The sequence below is a fragment of the Peromyscus leucopus genome, chromosome 5 (genome assembly GCF_004664715.2).
Source record: "Peromyscus leucopus breed LL Stock chromosome 5, UCI_PerLeu_2.1, whole genome shotgun sequence".
Classification (NCBI taxonomy): Eukaryota; Metazoa; Chordata; class Mammalia; order Rodentia; family Cricetidae; genus Peromyscus; species Peromyscus leucopus.
Window position 1 is genome coordinate 26,014,761 of NC_051067.1, and position 18,784 is coordinate 26,033,544.

The 18,784-nt window shown below is 46.0% G+C and overlaps 1 protein-coding gene across 2 annotated transcripts in view; it reads right to left on the reverse strand.

Annotated features, from left to right (window-relative positions):
• LOC114710563 (desmoplakin) overlaps window positions 1–16,525 on the reverse strand; it is a 47,020-nt gene extending 30,495 nt beyond the window's left edge. The window contains exons 1-3 of one of the 2 annotated variants that reach the window (XM_028894724.1): window positions 16,046–16,525; window positions 2,664–2,766; window positions 40–188 (exon numbers count right to left, since the gene is read on the reverse strand). In XM_028894724.1, coding sequence (XP_028750557.1) covers window positions 40–188; window positions 2,664–2,766; window positions 16,046–16,251 — 458 coding nt within the window. In that variant the 5' untranslated portion in view covers window positions 16,252–16,525. The remainder of the gene's footprint in view (window positions 1–39; window positions 189–2,663; window positions 2,767–16,045) is intronic. The other variant, XM_028894725.1, reaches the window with a different exon arrangement.
• Between the last annotated feature and the right edge of the window lie 2,259 nt (window positions 16,526–18,784).

The following is an 18,784-nucleotide window of genomic DNA, read 5'->3' on the forward strand; positions in this document are numbered from 1 at the left end:
CTGGAGGTCCCCCAACCATGCTCTGCAGGCAAGCCTTACCTTTTCTGATAAGCATCACAGGGCTGGCCCATCTGCCGCATCTCCCGGATCAGGCTGTCTGTGATTTCCATCTGATCATTGGCCTGTGCAAAACACTCATCCAGCTCTCTGCTCCGAGCCAGCTGTATTCCATCTCCATATTTCAGTTCCTGGCAGAAAGAATTGGCACGAAAATGTGTAAGATTGTAAGGAAAAGCTTCATGTGCATCAATGAAAGCAAACCTCATAATGTAACAGACAGTATAAGCCCCCTAGTCAAACTGCTTGTTTCTAACTGAGCTGAGCATGCATGGTACACACCCCAAATCCCACACCTTTGGAGGGGGAGGCAGGAGGATCAGTAGTTTGAGGCTGGCCTGTACTATACAGAGTGACTCTGTCCTTAAAAAAAAAAAAAAAAAACAGGGCCAGCAAAATGGCTCAGTGGGTAAAGGTGCCTGTCACCAAGCCTGGCAACCTGAGTTTGATGCCTGGCAACCTCATGGTGGAAGGAGAGAACCAAATCCTGGAAGTTGTCCTTTGACCTCCACACTCATTCCCTGGCACTCACTCACTCACTCACTCACTCACTCACTCACTCACACACAAATAAATGTAAATAAAAACAATTCAAAGTATTATATATGTATGTATGTATGTGTGCGTATTTATATGTGGAGTCAGTTCTTTCCTTCCACATTTACATGGGCTCCAGGAATCTAGCTAAAGTCGCCAGGTTGCAGCCTTTACCCACTGAGCCAACTTGCCAGCCCTTCCGCTGGATTTTAAAGGTAAATTTATAGAATGTTCATTTTCCCCTTCCTTCAATTTCCATCTTTCATTTTACACCCAATTCCTATTTACCGTGAATTTGACGAGCTAAGACGGCTGGACCATTTACAAGGTGGGGGCTTTAAACCCCGCCGAGCCTTCCCTGTATTACAGAGGACCAGAACTTCTTCAGCTCTTTAAGAAAAAAATGACACACTACAGTTGTGTCAGATGTCACCAATGGAGGGGGCTGGGTGACAGGTGCATGAGACCCATTTTGTAGCTTTTTGTGGGTCTCTACTTCACACTGAAATCATTTTTGAACAGAAACCCTCCTCGGCCGCTTCGGTGCCAATGAGCAGTGTGGTCTCCACTTTGCACTTGCTGCTCTCTTCAGCTGCAGACAAATGAACCTTACCTCTACACACAGTGATGTCAGCAAATGCGACACTACTTCCCAAGCACTCATTTTAGCATTTGAATGCATGTCCATAGACACAAACTGGCAACACGATGCCATCACACTGTGGGTAGATGTACCCAGTCACTACAAACTACAGGCAGGGCTTCCTGCATGTCCTAAATTGAGGACTGATAACCCACTCCCTGCCTTGGATGAAGGAGTCAGCCAGGAGTTGGAGGGGTGTGTGTTAAACTGAACTAGTGCACTGACCCCCAAATCCTCTTACCATGAACTGAAAATAGGTATTTTCCTCCTCTCCTTCCCTCCCGCTCTCCTTCTCAACACTGTCGATCCCTTCTGGTTCGTTGGTAGAGCTTCACTATGCAGCTAAGGCTGGCCTTCAACTTAGAATCCTCCTGCCTCTGCTTCCCAAGTGCTGGCTGTTATCACCAGCATGTGTCAGCACACAGGAATGGACATATTCTTTGAACTAGGCACTATGAGAATCTACACAGTAACTAAGTTAAGAAATGAGAACATTAAGATAGTCTTTAAACGGGGAAAAAATCATAAATTGTCTGGATTGAAATGTTTGCAGTGTGGCAGGTTCTGGATGTTAACTCAGGAGAGACTAATCTCAGTTCCTTCGCTGAAAACACATATCATGCACGGAGAAACTAGGAGAGGGGACCACACCCATCATTCCCTGGCCAGCTTTTAGAAAACCCAGAACCACTGTGAGTGCCACAGTGTTTTAAAAAGACTTAGAGCTGGAGAGATGGCTCAATGGTTAAGAAAACAGGCTCCTCTTCCAGAGGACCCAGGTTTGATTCCCAACACCCACATGGCTGCTCACAACCACCTGTAACTCCAGTTCCAGAGGACCTGACACCCGCTTCCGGCTCCGGCAGGCACCTGGCATGTGGAGCACAGACACACCATACTTTTAGACAAAACACCCAGACACAGAAAATAAAAGTCAAGGAAAAAAAATCTTTTAAAAAGTGAGAACTAATCATATTTTTTTTAAACTAACTAAGAGGTGACTAATCAATTCATGTGATTAGTGGATGAATAGGTTATTTTCAGAGTGGGTCTGTTATAAAAGCCAATTTGGCTAGGAGTATTGTGTGCTCTTTGTCTGTTGCCATGTGATGCCTTCTGCCCCCTGGGGACTCTGCCAGGAAGAAGGTCATCACCAGATGCTGCCCTCCGCTTGGGCCAGAACCACAAGCCAAAGCAAACTTCTTGTCTTTTGTAGTTTGCCCAGTCTGTGGCGTTGTTACTAGCAACAGAAAATAGATTAAGATAATACCCCTGTCTCGTCTGGTCTGAGAGGACCATCCCCAGACACTAACAGCGTGAGAAGCCCAACAGCAGGCAGGCACAGGCTGCAGGAGGGCGAGAGCTCCTCAGACACCGGCGTGGGCCGGGACCAGACTCTGAGAAGAAGGGAGAAGAGAGAGCTTACTGGCTGCGCGATCAGCTCTGCCCGCATCAGACAATCCGCACAGTTCTGCAGCAGCTCCTGGATGGTGTTCTGGTTCTGGTGCCTGGACATGGTGCCAGTTTGACTGTAGAGACAAAGAAACCAGACAGGAGATGACTTTCAGTAATTTAAACATAATACCAAACTTTCATAAAAGTTGCAAAAAAAAAAAATAGCACGAAAGTGGTCCTGTGAAATTCCACACTTCACAGCTGTTCACACGTTGATGTCCCCCCCATAAATGCATATGTGTGTGTGTGTGTGTGTGTGTCTGTCACCTTTTTCTGACTCATTTGACAATGACAGTGTCCTTTCACACCAAAATATTTCAAAATGTATTTCCTAATAATGAAGACAAATAGTTATATAACCACAGTGCAATTGTCCAAGTCAGGGAAAATAAAATGGATATCATACTATTTTTTAATCTCTAGAACTTTGCGGGGGGGGGGGGGGTTGTGTTTGTTGTTTTGTTTGTTTTTGTTTTTTGAGACAAGGTCTCACTGTGCATTTCTGGCTGGCCTGGAACTCACTATGTAGACCAGGCTGGCCTCGAATTCATAGAGTTCTTTGTCTCTGCCTCACAAGTGCTGGGACTAGAGCCGTGTGCCACCAAAATTCCATAGATTAACCCAAAATTGTCCTTCAAACCAATTTCTCCTCAGGTCAAAGATCTAAGTCAGAACAACTTTCTGACGTGTGACCACACGTGACCAGCAATGGCAGCCAGTGATCTCATCTGGTCTGTCATTCATTGCTCATACTCCCTCCCGACAGCCAGGTCCCCAGCACATGTCCTTCTACGGCAAGATGACAGCAGGTCAAGCACAGGCCCAGGGACGTCACTAGCAAGTCCAGGAAAACAAAGGGGACAAGAGCAAGGCTAATTCTACAAAAGTATTTTCTACATTCACACCAAGAGGCAGGAAGAGCAAAAAAATCACAGTATGAGGGAGAAGATGGAAATTTTAAGCATATTCAGTAGCTTTAGACAGCCCTTGAAGAGAAGTTTCTTCCCACAATGAGGCTCAGTCTATGTTCTTAATTTTGTGATATAAATCAAGCTGCAGCCCTGCCTGCCACAGCTTGGTTGAAAAGAGATTTAAAGCCCATCGGATTGTGTTTAATACGTGAGAATGGCTGGATGAATATGCCTCAGGCGGCTGAACTTCGGGGGTAGAGAGCTAGCTTAGTGATTAAGAACATCCAACACTCTTGCAGAGGACCTGGATTCAACTCCCAACACCCACACTGGGTAGCTCATACGTGAAGTCCCCGGAACTCCAACTCCAGGGGCTCAGACACCCTCTTCTGGCCCCCAGAAACACCTGCATATGCACACACATACACATACACATACACATACTTTAAACAAATTTCAATTAAAAAAATGGACGAACTTCCTTATAGGGCTTCAGAGGCACCTGGTCCATTAGTTAGCTCCAACTTGTCCCAGCTTCTATCAGTTTGATGCCTTTCTAGCAGAATGAAATCTGCGTGTGTCCCTCGTTATCTTGTTTGAAAGGTTTATTTGGTTTTTAATTATGTATCTTAGTGTGTGCCAATCTGTGCACTGGAGAGCAGGTGCCCGCGGAGGCAGGAGGACATTTGATCCCCTGGAGCTGGTGTTGTTACAAGGTGGTTGTGAGCTGCCCGACTTTGGTACTAGGAACCGAACTTAGGTCTTCTGCAAGACCAGTTAATGCTCTTCACAGCTGAGCCATCTCTCCAGCCCACCCTGTAGGTTTTAAAGAAAGAATTCCACTGTTAAATGGGGTGTTGAGCTGGGGGTTCCATTCAATGGCACAGCATTTGCCTGGTATGTGCCCTGGGTTACAAGCTTAGTAATGGGGAAAACACTTGAGAAAACAATAGCTGTAACATACCGAGATGGGGAGGCCCACCTGAATGTGGGAACCTCTCCCACAGTGTCTGACTACATATTACCACACCACAGGAAAGCATTTTCTTTCTTTTTTTCTGCCACCTATTTGGGGTTCCTCCCTGCAAGCAAGGCTCCCCAACAAGCCAGCACTAGCTGGAGGTGGGTGAGGATCCCAGCTTTCCCTGGGAACCACTCCCAAATGACGACACTGGCTCCTTGAGGCAGGCCCGGGCAGCACGCTGCCTGAGCGTCCACCTGTCAAAACCTGGACAGCCTCCCCCACTCCTGCCCCGTGAGGACAACCAGTCTCGCTTCCTCTCAGCATTACACAGGAAATCTGGCAGGATTCCCACACCGCTGGGACAGAGACAAGACTACATCTGTTGTCCTAACTTGTACAGGATTCCAGCTGCCTTAGAACACTTTCCCAATGTACCTGCCAGAAAGCAGGAGGAAACGTAAGAAACAGAAAAACAGAGAAACACAGGCACCTCGTTGAGAATCCTAGGATAAATAAGAAATCACGAAGGTCTTAGGGGAGGCTGGGGGGAGAAGACGGCTTGAGTTCAGGAGTTCAAAACCAAGCTGGGCAACAGAGAGATTCCACATAAAATAAAGGAGGAAGGAAGAAACAGAGGGAGGAAAGGAAGGATTAGGAAAGTTCTATATAATTACAATTGTTTTCTTTTCTTTTTTTTTTCTTCTTTTTTTTCTCCTTCTGCTCTTTTAGTTATTTGAGACAGGGTCTCACCCCATAGACTAGACAGGCCTGAAACTCCCTAATGTAGCCCAGACTGGCTTCACTCTCATAGCAATCCTCCTGCCTCAGCTTACCAAGTACTAGGATTTACAGAGAGTGTTTTTTCTTCATTGAAAGGCGAGTACCTTTCTTCTGAAACATTTGGAAAGTTCTGTTCAGCAAGGTGGCTTGGGAGGTGATGTCCACAAACAATGCCAGTTCTAAGCACATGAATGAAAGAGGTATCTTGCCACACAATAAAAGCCAGACTTTCTTACCGATTTAACAAGGTATGCCACAGTAAAAACTACCATAAACTGAGCCATAACACAGACAATTAAGGGCAACTGGTATGACATACATAAGAACTTTGTACCATCTTGGCAACTTTCTTGTAAATTAAAATCTACTTCAGAATAAAAATGTGGGGTTGGCTGGTAGAGGATGAGCTCAACATGTGCAAAGCCATGAGTTCAATCCCCAGCACCTCTCTCTCTCTCTCTCTCTCTCTCTCTCTCTCTCTCTCTCTCTCTAGATATATACAGATACAGGAAGTTCAAATTCAGTTATGAATAAACATATCCAGAGGGCCATACACATTTTAAATCAATTTACAAGATGAAATTCTTTGGATAACAAAACACAAATTCTGGAGCTTCTGAAAGCCCGCTATTCCGTATGCTGCACAACACTCACACAGGAGCTGCCTCCAGGGAGAGGGAGCTGGGGGATCACACACTGGGTCAAAGCACTGGGGTCGCCCCGCTTCGTTCTGCCCTCGTAGTGTGGAATACAGTTCTATTACTAGAGATCTGTTGGATCCTGCCTAAGACAAGACGTCTTATCCTCTTCCTGTGCCCACGCGTATCTGAATAGTCTTTTAAAAAAGTGGACTCTGTGTGCTGTTAATAATTTTAAAACTCTTCCCTTTACTAAAGGCTTTGCATGCGTTCACCAACTGCCCTAGATACACTAACCCTGTGTTTTGCCTTGCATCTTAGTAGATGAAGAGGATACACAGGAATCAAGGTTCTTTCAAACTGAAACAAACAAAAGAAAGACTAAATGTTTGAATAGTGAAGGTAAAAAGCTCTGCATTGTTATTTGTCTAATTTACTGTATCCACGTGGCTGAGTGCTAAGACTCTCTGCAGGATGTCTGAAATCTTGACCAGTATCTATGTGTTGTTGAAGCAATAGCTCATTCTATAGCACAGGCTAGCCCAGAAGTCAGACTGTAACCAGGCTGACTTCAAACTCATGGTAATCCTGCCTTGACCTCCTGAGTGCTAGAATTATAGTCCCCAAGCTGGGTGTGAATCCTGTTTTACTATTATTGTCTTACAACTCTATTCCACAGTACTGAAAAACTATTGTTTTCTTCCCTATTCATACATATATACGGTGATGCCTAATCTATAAATTAGGTACAATAAGAGAATAATAATATTACAGAACTGTTATATTTAAATATAACAATACATTGTAGTAAAGGGCATCTCAAACTTCAGAATGTTATTCCTAGATTTATCCAGCTTCTCTGTTGGTTTTGCTTTTTGCACATTGGTTTTGAGACAGGATCTTAATGTGTAACCGAGGCTAGCCTCCTACTCTCAGGGCAATCCTCCTCCTCCTTCAGTCTTTTGAGTGTTGAGATTACAGGAGCGAGCCACTCCCCTCACCCCACTTATTTATTTATTTTTGAGACAAGATCCCATGTTCCCATGTGGGCCTCAGACCAGCTCCATGGCTGAGGGTAACCTTGAATTTCCCATCCTGCCGCCGCCATCTCCCCAGCGCTGAGATTACAAGCATGAGCCACCACTCATGGCTAACATCCACTTGATATTTTTGGACAGTGGTTGACCACCGGCAACTCAAAGAGCAGAAAGAGAAACCATCGGGAGCAGAGAGGGGTCTATTATCTCATCCTAAAGAAAGCCTCTTCCTTATCCAGTCTCCATTTGTAAAACAAACAAGCAAACAAAAATCCCACTGCTAACTGAGGTGCAGTCAAAACGAGCTTTGGAAATGGAGTGAGGTAAGAAAGAACTAGGTGCATATTGGCTCTGTCCATCTCAAAAGATAGATTCTGGCCAGCCGGAGTTAGCAACTGGGGAAGGGGGCATCCACCCTGCCATTTCAGCCCCAGAGGATGCTTCATATATAAACCTGGCTGTGCTTAGTCAAGGAGAAGGGCAAGCAGAGAGGATTTTGACCTACTAGGTTAGATATTCACCTTCCCGGCATGCAGTGAGTACAGATCCCTCACCATGAGAGTTGGGAGCAGTTTAAGGGAACACACTACCTTTTCTTTCTTCCTTCCTTCCTTTTTGGTATTAGGAATCAAACCCTGGTCTTCAAGCAAGTTTAGGCAAGTGTTGGACTGCTGGTATACATCACAGTTTGGGCTTAAGCTTACTCTGTAATGCAGTGTGGACTTTTACAATCCTCTTACTCCACCTCTGAGTGCTAGGATCAACAGGCTTCTTCCACACTCAGTTTATGTGGTGCCAGGGATGTACCCTGGGCTCTGTGCATGCTAGGCAACCACTCTGCCAACCGAGCTTCATTCCCAACCCAGAGAGGCAAGCTTACAAACCACATTCAGAATTGAACTAGCAAGCATTCATTCAGCATCTATGTTCCACTTCAAAATGTGTTTTGTTTTATACACGTTGAAGGTAAAAGATACCAGAAGGGGGAAGAAAAAGAAAGCTCATGTGGGTTAAATGATATGACTATTGACTTCTAAGCTAAAATTGATAGATGTTCTTGGGTAATTAAAGAGTCATCCTTAGAAGAGGAACTCTCCCGACATTGTTTTATCTTCAAACTCAGAAAGACCAGTGACTCATCCCGCACAGAACCTGCCTGCGCAAACACTTTTAAAAATTCATTCTAAAACCTGTTTAAACAAGAATGACTCTAAGCTTTTGTAAAAGGATGCCTTCATCGGTGGCTAAAAGGAAAATGTGTTCTGGAGTAAAATCCAAAAACAGACCACACAATTGTGTGTATGAACAGCATCCAGCTACGTTTGATCTCGTTTCTTAAAAAGGAAAAAGATTCCAAAACTAGCTATCTTGAAACATTTGCTGAACATCTGCTTCCAGGATATAATAGGGGGAAAAATTGATGACTGACATGAAACATTACAAGGTAAAAATGCTTTATTTACAAAATAACTTCATAATAACTTTTATGGTTCTTTAGACATCCATGCCACCTTACTATATGTCTTCCTGTGTGTACACAATCTCTCTTCCATATGCTATATCTTTCCTTTCTCTCTCTTTTCTTCTTTCTCTATGTTGTTAGGGTCTTTTTTTGTTTTTGTTTTTGGTTTTGGTTTTGGTTTTTGAGACAGGGTTTCTCTGTGTAGTTGTGCACCTTTCCTGGAACTCCCTCTGTAGACCATGCTGGCCTCAAACTCACAGAGATCCGCCTGGCTCTGCCTCCTGAGCGCTGGCATTTAAAGGTGTGTGCCACCACCGCCCGGCCCATTAGGATCTTGTATATATGCCTGAAATGAAGTTATATGGCTCTCTGTATTCAGATTCATCCAATAATGCCCCCAAAAAGCTCAGTAAATGTCTGTTGGAAATTGCAACTACACAAAACATTAAAAATGCACTAATTTTCAGGCCTAATCAATTCTCTCTTGATAATTTTTAAAGTGTCTTTCATGTATCCTACATTGTTATTTTCTTTAAAGAATCAAGGTGTGTGCCACCACCACCCGGCGTTCTTTAAAGAATCTTAAGTAAAACACACACACACACACACACACACACACACACACACACACACACACCAAAAAAAATAAAAAGTGTAATTTTAGCCCATTAACACTCAACTCACTTAGCACCCTAGCCATCAGGCTGAATTGTTGGATGGCCACTCCTCAGAAGTGACAGGCCCCATGATACCTCCTCCCCAGGGCTTACCCACACTCTTCTGCCCACACTTCTGCACGACTTATTTACACACAGGTGTGGCTACCCCACACCTTCTTCGCCTGCCCCTCCTACACACACCTAACAACATAAGGCTTTGCCCATGCAGGTGTTCAATGCCTGCTTGTCCAGCTCAGGAGAACAGAAGAAAAACAAAGGCAAATACGAGACAATTTGACGGCATTCAACTGATCGCCCTGATTTAGCAGTTCAGCCGGGGAGTGAATCTATCCCAGTCACTGCTCACATGCACACATGAGGGGTAAAGGACTCTTCCCATATAGGTTTAAATGCCCAGGTCCCCTCTGACCTTAATTTTGTCCCAGTATAGGAACTGTGGCCGAGTGGTGGTGCTGGCAGTGGCACACACATTTAACCCCAGCCTTCCGAGACAGAAGCGGTCCTGGTCTACAGAGCTAGTTCCGGGGCAGCCAGGGCTACACAAAGAAACCCTGTCTCAATAAAAATAAAAATAAAATAAAATAATAAATAAAAACAAAACAAACAAAACCCAGTGGGGGGGGGCAGTATTCCAATAAAATGTCCCACTTCTTTTGGGGTGACTCTCCACCATTTACTATGTGTCAGGTGGCTCCTCCAGAGGAAGGGACAGACTGGCCACACCTGCCACAACCTTCACCGAGACCCCAAAGTTGGCACTGGGAGTGAGCTCCACCACTCCCAGATAAACTGTCTGTGACTTTATCACGAAGGGGGAGTGCCTCTCGGGCTGCTGCCTGGCTGCCTGCATCTCCAACAGGTGGGAACCCCCGCCTCCAGGGGTGGGTGAGCCTTAGGTGTGTAGTTAGGTCTCCAGAGGGCTGTGGAAGTGAACTCCGGCTGCCTCTGCCTGTGGGGGCTGCTCCTGCCTTTAAGACATTGTTCTGAAACTTCCTTTTTGTGTCTCTGTCTTTGCCCCAAGCTCTTCTTCTAAGGACAGTGTGCAGAAAAAGTAGACACGGTCTTACAGGAGAAATGACTGTGATTCATACATTGAAATTCCGAAGCATACTCTGTGAATACATGCAACTTTTATGCTGTAGTGCAGCCATTAAAATAAATTTATATTTAAAGAGGAAAGAAGAAAAAGAAGGAACAGATTGGGTATCAAGTATGTGGCATTCAGGAGTCCTATAAGACTCAAAAACAACTATTTCAGGCAATTAAGTGAGAATGATGTATTTTAGCAGTACAAAAGAATTCTTGAAGGAGTAAGAAAATTCAGAGAAAGATGTCTTCCTTATTTGTTTTTTTTTTTTAATTGTTCAGTGGAAATGACACCAAAATATTCGGTTTTTACAAATTCAATGCCCAAATAGAAATTTCGGTTTTGAAATACTTTCCTATGCAAAAACATTTATTTTACTAAACCTCAAAAAAAAAAAAACCATTATATATTGTCCTGTCATCCATGAAGATGTCTGCTCCTTTTCATCCCCCAGATGGATATAGCCAGAGCTGTGATGTTTGTGTGTCAAAAATCTTATTTCCAAGCAAAACATTCGACTGTTTGCTGTTACTTTTCACTAAGGGATCCTTGTTTGATGGAATGTAGTGTTCTCATCCATGGCTGTAAAGTAAATGAATCCCTCTAACCCAAGGTGTAAACTGTAGGTCTGGATAGCATTTTCTCTGATGTTGCTTCCAATGATGGCTCGTTGTCTTGGGATCTTTGGGGCTGTGGTTTCACCCCCAGAACCACATCTGACCGTTTTCAGTTTTAAAGAGTCAGGGCCACTGAGACCCAGTAGGATGGAGAAGGAGAGCTGAGCAGGGAGCAGAACTCCCAGCCACTCATCCAGACCGAAACACTTCTAAAATCTTCTAGAAGTTCCTCATCTGGAAAGACTGGTTATGCAAGTCAAGGTGGACTCACAAAGTCACACCCAGCTTCTCTTTGCTCCACCTTAAGAAGTCAGCACTGAGACATCAAACCATCAGCGGATCTTCTCTTCCCAAGACATTTCAGTCTCCTGAACTACAATGAAACCATGCCCATGTTTAGAAAAAAAAAATAAACTACTGTTGAGAGCAGTTTTGTCCCATTAAAGAACAATCAGCCAGCATCATACACAGAATCAACAATTAGTCTGTGTAATACAGAATCATGTTGGGTGGGGTTTTTCTAAGCGCATGAAACGCCTCATAAGAATATTAACAAAAATAAAGCAATGCATTAGGCATAAGTATCTTACCAAATGCAGAATGAGGATGCAACAGAATTAAAATAAAGTCAAACGTTGTGTTAGCTAGAAAAAGTTTGCAGGTAGAAAAGATGAATTCTAACTACAGAGGTTTGATCTTTTCTCAGATGGTGTGATAATCTGGATAATAAATTAAACCACTTGTTAGCTGTAAGACCTTGGGCAAAGTGTTTTAACTACTTTAACCTCAGTTTTCCATCTGTAAATTGGGATGTTGGTTGTGAGGTTTTCGATTACACAAGGCTTGCATAATATCTGGCTTATCGCAGGTGTTAAAGCAGGTGATGGGAACTATTATTAACCATAGATCTAATGTTTTAAATACAATTTACCTAGGTTTAATAACACTGCTAATGTTATCTGTTGTGTATTGAATTTACCTGAATTTTATTTTACCATCATTTAAAAAAAAAAATTAGAATATGCATCCTCTGAGTTACCTAGGCTCTGAGCTTTGTGTGTCCTCATACTCTCTTAACATCTCACATCAGGTGACATTGTAACCCCGCCTGGGCAGTGTCTACTTTCCCATACGGCACCACCCCCCACACCCAGACTTTCCTTTCGTCCTTCTGCAGTGGGGCAATGGCCATGTCACCCAGACTTCTGGTAGGTTGTACACATGGCACTACCCTCCTGTCACAGAGCTGTCACAGAGACAGCCCTCTTGAGGCTCGGTGACCACCACATCTCCCTGTGCCCAAGAATGCAGGCAAGTCTGGCAGCAATGAAAACCTGGCATGGATCCCATCTCCAGCCAAATCCCTCCGCCAGGTTTTCCCAAAAACCTTCCTCCTTTCCCCTTGCCGTTTTCCCCTTTTCAGTGAATGTTCAACCAGGAGCCCACTCTACATACGTCTTGAACTTTGCCCATGCTTTACCCATCTATACCTGCTGCATTACTACACTAAGTAAACACCACTTTTTTAATAAAGTCTCACCAATGCCCTATGACAGATGTTATCTCTACTTGTGAAAGCTTTTTACACACCTCCAACTTGTGTGTGTGTGTGTGTGTGTGTGTGTTGCAAAGGATGGAAGCCAAGGCCTTGAGAATCCTAGGCAAGCACTATAGCGCCGGGCTATACCCTCAACTCTACCCCTTCATATCCTTGCAGTTGCATGGTCTCAGGGTACACACTCCTCTCCTGTTTTCTGTTGGTTCACCTTAACTCTCCAGACACTTCACACATGCATCCAGCAAATGCTCAGAAAATACTTGCTAAGTCAGTGGGGGAAAAATGGAATTTTACATACATTAACATGTAACAACAGCCTCTTCAGTCTAAAAGTTGATGTGGAAAGACCAAGGTGAGGCTAGGTAATCCTTAATGGTTCATTTCACTCTGAAGTTTAGAGGCTTGCTTCTTGTTAGTTTTGATTTATTTTATTGTATTATTATTACTATGTTTTGCTGTGCTGAAGATGGAGTATGGTAAGCAAGAACTCTTCTCCTAAGCCACATTCTCAGCCCCCATTTTGGTTTTGAAATAATGAGATCTGGATAAGAATAAGCCTTAGCATTACAACCACATATTTCCGAAGCTTAATGCCTACTGCCTTTAATCCATCCACAAAAATCTACACTTGGATTGGTCGAAGAGCTGAGTGTGAGATTTGGTTACTTCAGTGACAAATGTATTTTGGTGATCAGTATTGTATTTTAGCTACAAGAATAAGATTCCAGGAATTCTGCTTTAATTGAAAGGAGCATTAGTATGATGTCTTATGCAAGAAAAAAAATTCAAAATTTATTTTCAAGATTCGTACCTTTTATATTAGCAAGTGTGTAAAACTTACTAACCATCCGTTAAGTAGAAGAGAAGGAGAAGTTGAAGTAGATATAGATTCCATCTAACCTAAAATAAACACTGGAGGGGGGAGTACTGGAGGAAAGGAGCAGGAACTGCACTGTGATATAAATGTGATCTAAGAGTTAGTAATGAAAAAGAGACAGAGGAGAGACACTGTAAGGTGATTTCAATGGCAAAACAAGATCCGGGTTCTCTACAGACAGTGACTGGTTGACATAAGGAAGAGCTACGTACACTTATTTCAAAAACCACCACTCTAACTCAACCCATAGAGACAAATACGTTTCAATTCAACTAGTAGTTTCTAAACTGAGTTTTGTACGGAGAGGAAGGAAAAATACATAAATTTTACTTAGGAAAAAAAAAACTTATTAAATTCTTAATCGTTCATTTAGCAGAAGTCCCCAGCTCTGTCAGGCTGACAAGGGCCTCCTGTTTCTGCTGAGCCTAAGCCATGAACAAACAGCTCCCTCCACACAGAACTAAAATGCTACCAGAAAAACAGGTCTGTGTGCATGGTCCGACTCCCCACTCAGCCTCCATTAATTGAAAATGCAGAAGTCAGCATTTACGGGCCATTTTCTATTCAGCTGCACTAGGACAGGTCCAGCAGGCTTGGGGGAGGGGCTCTATCACCTGGGGCTCAAGAGAAGAGTGACAGCCTCTGACTCAAGGTCCACCCCCTGACACAGCGTGGCCGCTGACAAACATCACTCCTTAAGGGGAAAAAATCCTCTCTCGAAGTGAGGTCATTTTCCACTTTGGTCTCTTTTGCCTTCCAGAAGATACAACGTTTGACAGGTTTATAAACAGGCTTTCCTTTGTGTGTGTTGGGGGCGGGGGTGGGGGGGCGCACAAAAATGCTGTCCAACGAAAATACATCCTTCCTCCACCAAATTAAATGTTTTAGAGAAGAATCCTAATAAAACATGTATCACAGTTCACATATCGATGAATAAATTAAAAATATTACTTCTCTATAAAACTTTAAGGAGCCAACCAAGGAAATAAAATATCCAATTACTAGGCACTGATGGTTGTCATTTAAGAGAGATGGGGTGTAACAGATCAGGAGTGGAACACTTGCCTACCGTGTGCAAGGCCTTGGGTTTGATTCCCAAGACGGCAAAAAATAACAAAAGATAAGAAACCTAGGCTAGTAGAAACAGACTAAATAATAAGACTAATAATAATAACTTGGTTCATAGTGTTGAAAAGAACTACTAAAGAATTCCTACATATTCTGTCCCAGACTAAAATTGTGTAATCCACACATTGAAAAAAAGGGGGACGGGGGGCTCCTTAATTCCGGGAAGGCTAAGACAGAAAGGAAATTTGAGATGTAGGTGACTGGCCAAATTTTAAAATAAACTTTAAAAACCAAGTTTTCAAATCTGGTGTTCCCAGACACAATCGTTCATGGAAATCCCCGGGCACATTTTGTTCAGAAAACAAAGATCTCTAAAGCAAAGTACCCTGACGCTCGAGAAACAAATTTAAACAGAAATCAGGTTGCTACTGGAAAGATGGCCGGGTCTCTAAAACTGCTTGCAAAACAAAACTCCGCCAGAGCCATCAGGTTTCTCCTCCTCCGCCTGCGGGCACAGCGCAGCGGAAGTATTCAGGTAGTGGGAGAGCCGCCTCTTTCCCAGAGGCGCGACCAGGGCAGGGCTGGGAAGGGGCGGGTCGCCAAAGTCTCACGGCTCACGTGGGCTTACCGAGAGCAAGCCGCTCTGGGGACTGTGTGAAAGGATGCTCATTACCTTCTCCCACCCACCCGTGACTCCCTCGCAGTATTTACCCGACGGTCCCGCGAGGAGGACCCAGCCCTTTGCGCCGTGGGGTTCCTCTGCGGCTCCTGGGCTAGGGCGCCACAGTGCTTTCTCCAGGGCCACCCTCTCATCCAGAACTTGAGCCCACTCTATACAGATCAAAGAGATGACTAATACCTATTACAAAGTCACCCAGGAGACTTATCCGATTTTTTTTTTAAAGAGGTGCCGAGCCTCGGGTGCGATCGGGGTTACCGAGTGGCCAGAGTGGGGAAGTGGGAGCGAAACAGGCCCGTCCAGGCCAAGCTTGCACCCGGTGCCCAGAGCCCATTCTTGCAGGGGAGCCCCGTTTGCGTGTTAGGGGAGTCTCCGGTCGGGCGGAGGACGCAAACTTCTGTGCAAATACCCTCGAGCAGCCGAGTAACCTAAGCTCCGACGCCGCCGTCGCCCTAGGGTGACTATGAGTTGTGAGCCCTGAGTCCCCTCCGAGGCCACAGGACAGCAAGGGGGACCCCACCCCTTCACAGTTTTCCTTTTCATTAGTTTGCAAGCTGGGTTTTGAGGTCGCTGCCCCGCATTGCCTGACCTCCCACCTGCCGGCTGGAACAAAGGCTATCGCAGCCACCATGCAGGGGACAGACGGACCACGGACACAACGGAGGGCCCTGTGTCCCTGCCGTCTATGGCTCGCCTTCATAGTGGAGGCGGAAAGGTGGCGCCCCTAGGACCACCCGCTAGGGCAGAAGGGAGATGAGGACCGTGGGACCCGGCCCAGGCTCACCGTAAGGCGGTTGCCCGGGTTCCCGCACACCCACGCTCCCTGGTCTCAGTGGAGAGCGCTGGGCGTCTGGACACCCGGCCCTGCGCTTCCGCGACCTCGTGCATAGCACTTTCCTCGGCCTAGACCTGGGTTTCCTGGTCCGCCCCGGAGCCGGGCCCCTCCCAGGCCCAAGGTCCTGGACTGAGCTAGGCGGCGGCCGGCGGGTACCCACCAGTAGCCGTCGGAGTTCTGGTCGTTGACCGTGCAGCGCCGGGAGTAGTACATCCTGCTGGTGCCACCGCCCCCGCCGCCGCCGCCGCCGCCGCCGCCACCGACGCCGCCGCAGGTCATCTCATAGCGCAGGTCAGGGCCGGACTCCGCGCGGGTCATGCGGCCCAGCGTGTTGATCCGCGGGTGGGAGCCGCCGTTGCAGCTCATGTCGCCGGTCACTCCGAGAGCGGCTCAGCACCGCGGCATACGCGAGGCTCAGCCTCGGAGCACGCGAGGGGCTCCCGGGAGAGGAGCGCGGGGGGCGCGGGAGGCTGGCGGAGACGGGGACGGCGACTGGCTGGGCGCGGGAGCCGGACCGGAGCTGTGGCTCGCAGGGCGGCGCGGGCTCAGAGGAGCTGGGTCGCGGCTGGGTGTTGGTGTTGGTCGAGGCGGCGCGAGTCTCCTCCTCCCCGCTGGCACCAGGCGCCCAGGCCACACCTGGACGGCTTCTTCCCAGGGCCGGGTGCGGCCGCCTCGCCTCCCCCGCCCCCCGCGTGTCACCGACGCCTGGGGCCGCCCTCCCCAACCTGCGGCTCCGCCCTGCGCCACCTAAGCCTGAGCAGCCTGAGCGGCGGAGAGGGGCGGGGACCTGGCGACCCGACCTCCTCTGGGCGCCGCGACCCCATGGGACATGCTCCAGCGCTAGGTGCCCAGCTCGGCCACAGTGGCCCACCTTTTGGGGATCCCCCTACGTGCCAGGGGCGGAAATAAAGCGGATTGGCAGGGCCGCTCGATTGGACGACTCTAGTGAAACATTGACTTTTTGCTTATCTCAGGGAAGCCACGCCAGCTTCTATTTAAATTGCCCCAGGAGTTCGATTTCTGTTGTGTAAAGACAAGTTTTACAGAGAACCCCGAAAAGGGCTTCTCCAGAAATGATTTGTCATGAGGATAAAAACACTCCCGCTGTTTTTCATGGGAAGACAGAACAATATAAGTTTTTTATTTTCCCTTTTGACTCTCGTTTTCAACAAGAAGCTGTGAAGACTTGGTGTAGTCCTGTATCCTGGCACTCCCGAAGCAGGACTGAGTTCAAGGCTAATTTGGGCTACATACAAGAACTTTGCCTCAAACAGAGACAAGACACGGCTTTCCATTTCGCTGAAAGAATCATGAGCGCGCTTGTGATAGGCTCCTGAGCCCCAACCTGGGTCCCTTTCTGCGCCCAAGAACCCAGACAGATACCATCCCCGATGAGTAACACCCAGTCAGAACATTCCACTGATTTGTTCCAAGTCCACTCCCGGTTAGTAGACATGTGTTAACTACACCATAGTCTCCATGAAGTCGCTTTAGATACAGACTCCGTACACTTGACATTTAGAGCTGTTCGGATAACTTGAGACAGTATTAAATGTTCTTTAGTAAACAATACTTAAAGAACTTTGCAATAAATATTTCTCATCTTCCTAAATAATGCCAGTTAGCTTTCCTGGTTGTACAATGTATTCTCAAATGTTTATGAGCTGGTTAAAGCAACCCAAAAAGTAAATATCAGCCGGACTGTGGTGGCACATGCCTTTAATTCCAACAGTTGGGAAACAGAAGCAGGTGAATCTCTGTGAGTTCGAGGCCAGCCTGGTCTACAAAGTAAGTTCCAGGACAGTCAGAGCTGTTACACAGAGAAACTCTGTCTTGGGGGGGGGGAGAACAATCAAACCACACCCGCATGGGAGAAGGGGACATCATAAAATGTGTGCCATATGTACTTCTCCGTCAACACTTCAACCTTTTGGACACAGTTTTGACAGATCTGGCTTGCACTTTTGCTTCAAGATTGGCCTGAGCAGACCAGCTTAAACCCAAGGAGACAAACGCACAGTGAGGCCACAGTTTACTGTGTTAGCACTCCTACTACTGATTTCTACTACCATCTCGATTTCCTGTTTCTAATAAACTCACCTGGCCAAAAGAGTACAGACAAAACTGCTTTTTCGGAAATAGCATCAGTATCTGGATGCCAACCTCCACACAAACAACCCATAATATCCAAAGACATTTGAGGTGTCAGTAACCAATGCACAAAATTTGGTTTGGGATGTTTCCCCTCTTACACATCTTGTTTGTCCAGCAAATAACTATCACATACCGTACGGAAGGGCCGATATCAGACTGCACAAAAGACAGCAATAAAGAGCATGTAGCCACTGTTCTCATAAAAGCTATAGTAGAACTTCAGTTTAAACAATTCAGAGAGCCCCTTTCTCCAGTACTGAAAAGGACCTGTGAATTCACCTTAAACACAAGCCATTTATCTACAAAACACCTTGCAGCAAGAAAAGCTCTTCTCAGCCAAAGACAGTCTGAGCTCTCGCATTGGCTAGTCAGGAGCCAGGCTGCCCACACCACCCCGACTTCACAGTTGGTCAATCTAGTTACAAAGCAGGAGAAGAAATGAAACCCGCAGCCCATCAGATGTGGACTTGTGGCCATCATTGCATCCTGACCTACCTCACTGCATCCTGCTCTTCTTCGGGTCCTCCCAAGAATATTGGTGGCTCCAAAACTAACCAAGCACGCCTGTCTGTGAAGACAGTGATTTCGTTTATCTTTCTCTAAGGCGAGTCAGGAAGATAAAGGGATGAAATAAGTAGGTTGGCACAGTAGGAAGATGGACTCCAGACATGCACACAACATTAGCTGTCTACGCTGGCTCATGTCGTGATAAAGGTTGAACATCAGAAGGCCATCGCTCTTAGCT